The sequence below is a fragment of the Limulus polyphemus genome, unplaced genomic scaffold (assembly GCF_000517525.1).
Source record: "Limulus polyphemus unplaced genomic scaffold, Limulus_polyphemus-2.1.2 Scaffold1987, whole genome shotgun sequence".
In the NCBI taxonomy this organism is placed as follows: domain Eukaryota; kingdom Metazoa; phylum Arthropoda; class Merostomata; order Xiphosura; family Limulidae; genus Limulus; species Limulus polyphemus.
Window position 1 is genome coordinate 84,168 of NW_013667597.1, and position 11,685 is coordinate 95,852.

General features: G+C 30.3%; 2 protein-coding genes across 2 annotated transcripts in view; one reads left to right on the plus strand and one right to left on the minus strand.

Annotated features, from left to right (window-relative positions):
* The first annotated feature begins 1,054 nt into the window (after positions 1-1,054).
* LOC111087299 (myosin-VIIa-like) lies at positions 1,055-8,831 on the plus strand. Its single transcript, XM_022393500.1, has 5 exons — positions 1,055-1,099; positions 2,673-2,789; positions 5,208-5,291; positions 6,461-6,580; positions 8,152-8,831. Exons 1-5 carry the CDS (start codon positions 1,055-1,057, stop codon positions 8,236-8,238), a joined length of 453 nt encoding a protein of 150 aa, XP_022249208.1. The 3' UTR covers positions 8,239-8,831.
* Positions 8,832-9,093: 262 nt separating this feature from the next.
* Positions 9,094-11,685, minus strand: part of LOC106465574 (inner centromere protein-like) — a 62,160-nt gene continuing 59,568 nt past the window's right edge. Inside the window, exon 15 of the mRNA XM_022393496.1 lies at positions 9,094-9,816. Within this exon, the coding sequence (XP_022249204.1) occupies positions 9,626-9,816 (191 nt within the window). The 3' untranslated portion in view covers positions 9,094-9,625. The remainder of the gene's footprint in view (positions 9,817-11,685) is intronic.

Sequence of the window (11,685 nt, forward strand, 5' to 3'; positions counted from 1 at the left end):
AAAGTGTTAGATGGATAGATAAAAATAATTTTAATTATAACTTGGCTCCATTCATAATTTGTTTTAGTGAAAATAGTTTCAAAAGTGAATTAAAAACCTACTAACACAATTAAACATACAATTTGTTTATAATGTGTAATAAAACATGATAAATATAAAGCCTTTAAAAGGATAACACAACCTTAGCATATATGTTCATGTGGTGTAGCAAAATTATATTACCTGTTGGATTAAGACAAAATTTTGTGTAAGTCTCCTGTGGGTCCTAATAATTACTTTTAGGCTAGGAACCCACCTGAATTTTACCTAGTATCCATGTAGAACACTAAAATCCAAGATGGCTGACATTTATGGTCAGAAGTCACAATCTTAGGTTCTAAAAGTCACAGCAAGGCCCATTTCATATCTAAATAGGTGTGTTTAAAGTCAGGGAACTTGATTTTGGACATTATGATGTTCTCATAGATTTTTATTATATCTAGGATATGTATAATAAAATCAACAATCTAGATTTAGTGATCTGTTAATTAAGTTTTATCCTTAGGAGTTCTTCTAATCAAACATCTACATTACTAAAACCAGTTTCTCATTGTCTCTGTGATACTTGTTATATTTGCACTTGCAAAGGGGGTATGTGGTCCACATTTACAATTGGAATAGTCTCCAAGGGTATGCACATTTCACGTTGGTTTTGCCATGTTAACAGTTTGAATAGTCTCCCTTGCAGAAGCATTTGATTAGCTTCCTATGAGCTCTAGAGATCTTGGGAATTGTTATTCAAATTGGCACCCAAGATTTGTCCTCCTTGGTCCAGGCAAAGCCTTGAGGAAAAGGTACAATCTACTGTGTCTAGTTGACCAAGTTCCAGCCTGGTAGACTGCCAATTGGGCAGGTTGAAGTAGAGCATTATGAAGTATAATTGTTTACCATATGACATGAAAAAACACTATGTAATTATATTATTGGTCACAATGTGAATAACATAAAAATGTGTCTCATCTAAGTGGGTGGCAGTTTGTCCATGGTATAAAAAATTAATCTTGCCTTGTTATACATGACAACAGTCCAAGCTTGTGGAAGTGATGGGAGTCTAAATACAGTAACTCAAAGGAGTGGCAGGCCAAGAACATAAATGTATATGTGAACTTTTCACAGGGCTGTCAGTCTGATTTTTTTACCTTACCTTTGAAGGATGTTGTGTTGTAACCAGAAAATGTGTCGAAAACTAGCAAGAATTATGACCTCAGCTTTCTAAGGCTAACACAGATGGCATTGATTCTGTAGAGTATAATTCCATTTTATGTCTTCACATGCTTAAAAATAAGAAATATAAGTGCAAGCTTAATGTTTAGGTACAAATGCTAAGTGATGTTTTCAACATATGTTAACGACATCATGCAATTTAAAGGATTAAAAAGGAATGTGTAAACTAAAGAGACAAGGTGAATGGTATAATTCACACAGAGGCACAGCTTTTCCATACATGTGTGCAATTTTTGCATCCTTGGATTACTATACAAAGGTCCATAGAAATCATAGGAAGTCAATTTGTTGTGCATAAAAAGTACAATATCCATACATTTCTCTTGATCACTCAAAATTTGAGTGATGTCTACAACAGAATAGGACAAAAAATATAGCCACTATCATTAATTTGTTTTATCACGTGACTTTGTTACTGGAGAATGTTTCCCTCAAACCCTTATTGTGATATAAATTGAGCCTTCTTTTGACTTCTGTAACCTGGGATAATGATTTTTGACAGTGAATGTTGGCCATCTTGGATTTGGGCAAAATTCAAGAACTCCATAGAAAATGTGGTGCTTTATCCAGCTGGTAAAGATAATGTTTAAAAATTATGGTGAGCCACCTCTCTAAGAATGCTTTACAAAAAATTCACCATTCTTTGTTAAAAATAGTTCATCTACTTAGCTTTGTGATAGCATTTATCAACACAAACACAAGCAGTTACAACAAATCAAAATCCAAGTTGTTAAGTGTTCTACATGATCTTGAAAACAAAGCTGAGTTTTTTTTTTGCATGCACAATGATTTTGGAGAAAAAAATAATGTAATTGTAGTTCTTGCATGTTTATAGACCTTCCATGTGCCAAAGCTTAAAGTTTATTTTATATGCATATAATAAATGCCTGCTTTTTCCAGTCTGTGAGCTATTTTTTGTTTTCCAATCTAAGATTGAAAGTAAAATCAAATACTTGGTTAAAAGCAGTTTGAATTATTTCCAGTGTGTGATATTCATCTATTGCACTGATTCCTTTCATAGGTACCTAAATGGGAGGGGGGAAGAGAGAGAGAAAAGGCAAATGCCACAATTTGGAAATTTTCTTAGCTAAAAATTGCCTCGTTTTCACTAGCCATTTCTTTGTTACACTTGCCCTCAATTTTAACAAAATTAGGTGCCTGTGGTTTCTTTAGGTAATCATGTGGTTTTAATACATTACAAATAATTTGTTTTGTGCTTTCATAATGAAAATTAAGTGTAGTGGGCATTATTTTGTAAATAACTTGAACATTTTGATATATCACATATTTTATACCTTCTACCCTTTTGTCATTTGAAGAGCATCCACTAATAGTGTATTTTCACCAGACAGTGTATTGTGATGCAAAAAAAAGTTGTTGGTAACATCAGAAACACTTTATCTCCATAGGTAATCACAGCAGAATACAATAAAGATACTGGAGTGTCACAAGATGAAGCCAAACTCAGATTCCTTGATATGATCTACAAGTGGCCTACTTTTGGTTCAGCATTCTTTCAAGTAAAGGTAAAAACAATGCAGTAACAATAAAGCTTACATTGTGGTAGTCATTTTGGTTTTCCTTCCTTGACTCTGTTGAACCCAAAAACCTTCTGGACACCAGGCAAGTACTTTACCATCTAAGCTGAGGAGTTGACCACTGACAATTGCTAGTAATGAACTTTTTTTTTCTTTTCAACAACTGAAATTACCACATTTTTTTTCCCTCTCACAAACAAGATCCATCCTTAGGTATTACTTCAGTGTTGTAGGACAGCCGCATGCTAGACACCAATTTTTTTAGTAATTATTATTTTCTCGTCTCAATATCAAACCGAAGACCTCCTAGATGCCAGGCTAATGTTTTACCAACTGAGTTAGAGGATTAACGAACTAGCAATTGCTAGTAAGGCTATTTTATTTTAGCATCTGAAATTACCACAATATTAGTTCAGTCTTATATTATCTTTGCAGGAATACTTGACACGTGCCTCTTAAAATATGAGCTCTTTTCATGTGTTTATGCATTGTATTTATATCAAGTTATCATGACTTAAATTTACAATGGAATATTAGTCATCTAGAAAAATAACTACATTTAGTGTGTTAATTACTTTTGTGTTGCAAAAGCTACATTTATAATTGTGAAATGTTATATATCTATAACCAGATAAAACTCTTTCCTTCATCATCTATCCCTTTGTTCATGGGTCAGTCCACTTGATTGATGCCATGTTGGAGAAATTAGGTTTATCGTAATTCTGAAATTACTCTATGTATCTTCATGAAATTTCGCAAGCTTTTAGTAACATGAAAAGTCTGTCATACACAAAAGAATCTTGAATTTTTAATAAAGTTTTTCTACTAAAAATGTGTCTGAGAATTTACGAAGTCTTTACGGAGTCAGTCTGATTTAAATGTGATTTTGGTGATAAGAACAAAAATACTTCTTTTCATCATAGTTTTATATATTTTATTTGCATAACCTCTAGAACATCATAAATGAGTATCAGTTTGTTTGTTTTTAACTATATTTTCTCTACCCTAACACCAACTGTAACAAAATCAGCGATGTACAGTAAAGTTAAAAATATGAAACAAGTCTAAATTACTTTTTATTTCTAGAATTACACTTAGTTATTCTTATTAGCAAAGGTCTGCTTTCATTTGGTTTTATTGCTTTATAGGTGTACTTATACTATCTCAGAGTATGCAAAAACCATTTATTACAGCAGGACAACTTTGTGTGAACAAACAATTGAGTTACAATTACGCCAAACAAAGTATGCATGCTAGAATATCGAGGATCACGAGAAATGTTTTTATTTAAAGTTTTTGTAATTTATTTAATTTTATAACAATAAATAAAAAAAAAATTACATTTTAGTTATTTTTATAGCAATAAGTAAAAGATATACTTAAAAAAGCAAGAGAATCAGTATGTACTTTTGGAACCAGGATTTTTGCCATCGATAGGCAAAGCACTTTAAACCTAAATGTGGTAATGTTGTTTACAAAATTATTCATGTTTATTTTAAATATGCATTTTAGAACACAAAAATTGATCTCACACTAAAATAGAAGGTCTTAAAATTACTGTAATTCAATTGGATTTCTAAATAAGCTATTAGTAGGTTAAAAAATGCATTAGCTGAAATAAGCTAACACCACAATTGCAAGCATTGAAACTGAGGTTAAATATCTAATTACAGACACCAAAACAAAACAACCCATATGAGAAATCATGTAAACGAAATGCTGCTCTTTCTATTGGTTATAAATAACACAATAACAATGACATTTTTTGAAAGGCAGAATGATAAGGGAAGGGCATGATATATGATTTTTGTCTATATCTCAGTAAAGTAAGAAGATTGGAGGTTCTAACTTTATATTCCAACTTGTCAACACCTACAGTATGTATATATAATTTAGTTAAACACTCAGATGGAAAATTAAAAATGGACATTTCAGTGTGCAGGTGAAGATTTTATTTAAATATATTTCCCTTTGAAATTAAAACATTGAATTATAAGCTAACTTTTGATGCCAAGCTTATTGACGTGCATTGATAATAAGATTGTTTACATAAATTTTGATTGTAATTAAAGAAAATAAGATCATGTCATGTACTTTGACCCTCCTGTACATGTGTGTTATATTTTAGATTTCATACATGTAACAAATATGTGGATTTTAGTCAGATAATAATAAAGTATATTTTTTCTTGGGAGAGACTTTGTTTATGAATATGTAAGTAATGAAAAGAATATAATCACATTTATGTTAAGCATGATAAAATCTGAATCATAAAATGATGCAACTTAATATTAAAGTACTGAAATATGTTTTTAGAAGCATACTACGTAATGATTTAGACATACTGTTAAATCACATTATATATATAAAAAATCTAAATCTAAGAGATAACTATTTTATTTGCAGCAAACAAGTGACCCAAGCTATCCTGAAACCTTGCTTATTGCTATCAACAGACACGGTGTTAGTTTGATTGATCCAGAGAAACGGGTAAAAAATTAGTAAATTTTCTTTTTCACAAATTCTTGTAAACTTAACTGCATGATGAACAATAAATCTTGACATTAATTCAAGAAAATAACATGTAAATGTTCTTATTATCTATGTAACATTCAGACCCCAAAATTGGACAGAAACGCATTCCAGAATTTTTATAAATATTTTCCCCCTAAGTTGGGAATAGTTGTGGTAGGAACGAAAAAAGTGCTACGTGAATGCCATGAACTTGTACATCAACCATGAACTGTGTTACATTACTTATGTTCATCAAACTGTCAATACTGTACTGATACTTTTTTGACAATAAAAATAATATGTTAACACCATCATGAAATAAGATTAATGATTTATTCTAATTTTTCTTTGTTTTGGAAAAATCAAGGGTTACTGACAAGAAATGTTTCTTCCCAAAACTGGTCTAACTCGGAGAAGTGGGCCAAAACATGAAGGTGAAAAGGATATTAAAAACACCAGTAACATGAAATCAGTGTACATAATAAGTCCGTTTTGCCAATACATCACATAAAATTTAGCAAGCTCAACTCAGTACTTATTAAATCTCTACTATACGAGTTAAACCATTTGTATGTAAAAGAAAATACATGATAAAGAACCCTGTTTAAAAGTGGTTATTTCTTCATTACATCATTTTAACTTTTATAATATTTTGATGTGTTATTACTTACTTACGATAATTTATGTGTTATCTTTTAAGCATTTATTTTTTAATCAATCTCCATATCTCGCTTTTATTCTACTTTATCACCACTCAGTATAGTTTCTCTCGACCATTCTTTATTTTTAAAACAATACATCTCTAACATCTTTATACCTAACACCTGGTAGTATTGCACCGGAAATGAGAAACTTATAACAATACATTGAAAGCTACTCTATACTCTTCTAGATTTCCATGGTGGCTTGCATGATGTCACTCTTTCATGTTCAAAATATTATTAAAACACTTCATATTTTGGATATCCTTTTCACAATAAAACCTAACGTGATTATATAAGATATGGCTATTTTTTCCACTTATGTTTTTTTTACTAAATAAATATTTGTACTATACTATAATCATTCCCATTTCAGTACATAAATCTGTTTTGTTCTTCACTTTACTACATAAAAAAAGTTATTGGCAATTTTTGTTTGCTTAGGATATCCTGGCTACACACCCGTTCACCAACATTTCCAACTGGAGTAGTGGAAACACCTACTTCCACATTACTATTGGTAGCTTTGTACGCGGCAACAAGCTTTTGTGTGAAACATCATTGGTAAGAGTGAACTGGTTATACATATTAACTATTTTATGTCACATAATCTGTTTTTTGTTCTGATTGTCTAATTAGTGGAAAACAAAATATATGTTTATGAAGAAGACAAAGATCTAAGATTATTTTCTGAAAATGTTTTAAATCTATTCTAGTTTTATCACTTTTATTAAATTCAATTTTATCTCATTATTCAAGCTGGTATATAAAACTTTAATGTAGAATTCCTACAATGTCTTTAACTCAGCATTTACTTGAAACCTTAAGGTGAACAATCAATTACAAACATAATTGTCACATTGTTTTTGGAATAGCAAAATAGAAATACTAATAATCCTCAAATGTGAATTAAAAATTTTTTTCTATAACTCACCATTTGTTCTTTTACAAAGATAGGATATAACAGTATAAAAAAAGTTTACTATTTAGGTATATATATATATATCTGTGTGTGTATGTGTATATAAACACACACGATAAAATAATTTATGGTACACTGCAAGTGTTGTGTTTAATTTGGTTCTACATTTCACAATTAACTCATTTTTCACCTAAACTGGTAAGAATTTTACCTTCAATTTTAGGTATGAGCATAATAATGTTGGGGACCAGGCATGGCTTAGTAATTAGCATGTTGGATTGTGAATTAGAAGGTCCGTGGTTCATGTCCCTTACTGCAAAAACCATGCTCCTTTTTGTGGGTTCATGGGTGCATTATAAGAATGATGGTCAATGCCAATAATTGATTTAGAATAACACAAGAGTTTAGCAGTGGGTACTGTTGACTAGCTGCCTTCTTTCTAGTCTATCAATTAAAAATTAGGTCCAGCTAGTATAGTTTCCTAATCACACAATCTGTCAGTTATACAATTGATATCTTCCAAATAAATAGAATTTATCTTTTATAACTCATTAGACAGTTTTCAGTTACATTAATCTTGATATGGGTATTACCAACATTTGTCCAGGATAAAGTAATCGAAAAGGTCCCCATTTTTCTTTCCTAGCAAAATATCAAGAACACTTAAATATTACGTAAAGAGCTTGGAGTTTAGGTTACTCAGTAATAAGAATTCTATAGAGTAAAACAAGCACAATATAGAGTTTTTATTGATCATTGTAATGTTGAAAGAATGTAATCTATATACATAGGTAGACTTGTTACTTTTACTTCTTACCTATACCAGAGCCAAAATATGGTATTTATAGTTTTATTCCATGAGAGTTTAAAAAGTATTCATACTATTAAATATTAGAAAGAACTTGTTTTCTCATTTTTAATTTCAAAGTTTTATCAGGCGTACGTAGTAAAACTTTTGTTTATTTTGCTTACAACGATTTTACTAAGTTTAACTGGCAGGATCAGGTGAGATATAAGAACAGAGACTAACAGAAACTTTAATTTCTGTTAGCATCCGTGATTGTATCTCACCTGATAAAACACTGTAAAAAAAGTTTTATTCTGTAAAACCATTAAAACCTTGAATGCAAAGCATTTATAATACATGGTTATGTTATTTTTTATTCTTATTAGAAATCAAGTTTAAAATATGCATTATTTATCTCTTTGTTAGGGTTACAAGATGGATGATCTTCTGGAATCCTATGTCAACCAGATATTATATAACAAAGGCAAAAAAGGAACAATTAGACAATATTAGAAATGTCAGATGATGCTTGCTGTGGGTTGACTTTTAAAAAGTGTTTTAAATTCCAAACTTCTGATGTGTTCACTGTGTTTGGGAAATCTAAATTTAAGTTAAATCAATGGGGTAAATTATACATTTTGTTCATTTTTATAAAAGTATTATACCTAATTGAGAGGTTAATAGGTACTGTACTTTAAAATATTTTGGATTTAAATTAGGAGGCCATTGATAAGAATTTAAGAAAATAGCTTTACAGAGATAATGTGCATGTTTTTCACTTCATTAGTAATCATTATGATTGTGTTGAAAATCGTTACAGTAGATGTATAATTTATTGCTATAAAAAATCCTGCAGTGTATAATATTCAGTGATATCTAGTCAGTAAAACTGAAAAATTTCAAGTTCACACTAAGTTTTATGTTTGTGAATTTGTACACTACAAACAATAATTGATGCAAATAGCAATCCTAAATTATGTTACACAATATCAATAAATTTTTTAAATTAATTGTTTTTCACATGATTTTTATGAGAAAATATTCACTGATTAGTCATACAAATCCTAAAGAAAGAAATGTATTATTTTATTAGCAATGTTAATAAAAGTATTTAAGCCTAACACTGCTGTGTGATATTTTGTCCTTAGGTGCAAACTAATGGAAATTTCAACATTTTTAAGGCAAATAAATATATTGAACATTTCCAATTTTAACTGCTATTTATATTTACTTTATAACTCTTGAAAACTGATACTGAATCTTTCAACATTTACAGTATTAAAACCTTATATCTAAAGCATATTCATACTTTTAGGAGTAGCTCAATTACCATCAGTGTAATACTTGTAAAATAGAAACTAAGAAAAATTTTCACATCTACAGTTTATTTATGACAGTATAGCATGACAGTACAGAGATGTTTTAGTAAATTATAAAACATTCAATACGAATTTCAAAATGTTATCAGATTCTTCTTAGATACTTCAATGTTTCTTAAATGAAGAATATCTTATTTTATTGTGAACTTGATCTTAGAGTCTTGTGCCTTTCTAGGATTTTCTAATAATCAATAATTGCTTCAAAATGTTTGCTCAACTGTAATGATTTAGAAAGTATGGTGAACATTTCGAATGGCTGTTGGTAAAAAACCCATCTTAGCCCCATACTTTTCTTAGGGACATTCTTTCACTGTTCCCACATAACCATCAATTTTTTAAACAAGTAGCAAAGCCTGATTTGGTGGTTAAATAAAGCTTATTTTTATTAGGGAAGTAAACAAAGAATCTATGGAGAATCCTTTAACATTTTAAACATTAATTACAATGGAAAAAACATCCTCCTGATGACTGTGAAAACTTGTCCAATCTAACACACTCGGTCAGCATAGCAGCAACATTTATCACGTTTTTGTCATTGTCATCTGGGGTCTAACAGGAGAATGCCACAGAGCTGAACTGGTTCTTTTGTGGAATCTTCGACGCTGTACTGGGAACATTTGGGTCAAATCTGGTGGTATAATGTCACCAAAGAGTTCATGGATATTTGGAGGATTGTATGTCTGGTTAATTAAGGCAGCTCGTAACTGAAACCCTGAGAAAATGGAATGAAAATTATCATAAGCTAACATAATTATAGAAACTTTATATTTCCATTATCTGCTGTGCACTAATTATAAATTACATATTAAATGTTTTATTAAGTCTCACGGGTGTGTGTGTGATCAGATTTGTACTCAAATTCTAAATTAAAAAAAAATGGTATTGCTTACCATCAGTAGTTTCATCTTTAACAAACTGCTTCTACCAGTTTCTGGTGGTACAACATTTTGACTTATGGAAGTCAAAATGTTGTCCCATTTCAGAAACAGGCAGAAAAGTCCATTAAAACCAAAACCCTATAATATCTACACTGACTAAAATACCTTTGAAACAACAATACTTCTTATTGTTTCTATACCATAATGTTTTAAATATCTTTTAAGTTAACCCTTATCTAAGGCACAAAAAACAGAAAATAAACAGACTAATTTGTGAATATATATTCAGTTTATAAAAAAATGTACCTGGTATTTCTTTGTTTACACAGGTTTGATAATTTAATATTCAGTATGTTTAGGTACTTGAAGAAAAAATGTTTTAAAAAATTACTACTTAAAGCATTTGTGAAATATGAATACAATTCCAGGACTTTCAAGCATTTTACAAAGCTATCACATTCAAATTTACAAAAGATTATTCAAATAAAATCCATGTTTCTGTTTAGATAATTAGAACTGTGAGTTTATGCATATTAATTATGTCTCCACAGAGAGATATATACTGTTTTTCTATTGTTTCTTCTTCTTCCAAACACTTTTCAATCAACTGATTGGCCTTAAAGCTTGGTTCAATACATCTATTTCATTTAAGCCTTTTTAAGGATTTTATGGGGTCAAAAGTCAAACAATTCAAAAATATATGTTTTGAGCTCCTGTGTGGTCATATTTATAGCAATGAAGAAGAAAATTGGTGAAAATATAAATTTTCATGCATCCAACACAATGATATACAAAGAAGTTGGATTTGTATATGTCTTTGTATTCACCAGAGTAGCACCTTGTTTAACCTTCTTGTGGTTTCTGCAATCTTTTCTTCACCATAAAATAATTTTGATAATGCGGTTCTCTAGTGTCAGTGTGATGCAGCAAGTGTCCAGCTTATTCTATGTGTACATTTTTTGCTGAAAATATCTGATGTCTGAATAAGCCTATTTCCACGAATTGAATGCTGTATTATCTTGTTTTTTTATCATGGAAAAGTGTATAGTCAATGGGAAATGATAAGACCAAGATGAAGTTAAAAATGGGGTCAGAGAACACAAATGATATCACTATACAGTGTGTTGTACCTCTTGTAACAAAGTAATAGATCTGTGCAAGATGGGTGAAAGTGAGCTAATTTTCACTAAATAAAAGCATTTTATAAACATGAAATCTTTTGAGAAAAAAAATGTAGGTTTAGTTTCTTTAGAAAAAACAGCATAGATGTTTTTTCGAATAGTGAGACAAAACCTGGAAATTGTCAAAAGTCTTAAAAACTTCTGTTGTTGGAAGTCCACCATTTTTGTTTGTCAACGTGGAACCTGTAGAAAAGCATCTTTGTACCAAATCTCATATAAATTGGCCGAGTAACTGACCAAAATTATGCATTTTTGTGACTTAAAATGGGCAAGTTCACCATTTTTGTTTGTCAATGTGTGGGACCTGTAGAAAAGCATCTTTGTACCAAATTTCATGTAAATTGGCTGAGTAACTGACCAAAACTTTCAAAATTATGCATTTTCGTGAATTAAAATGGGCACCTGGAAAAAAGTTAAGCACCTCCGTGTTTTTTTCAAGTGATTCAGATTCGACGTTCTTGTGACTGATTATAAATTACCATTCAATCTAAACGTGTTTATCAAATGAAATTATGCATTATT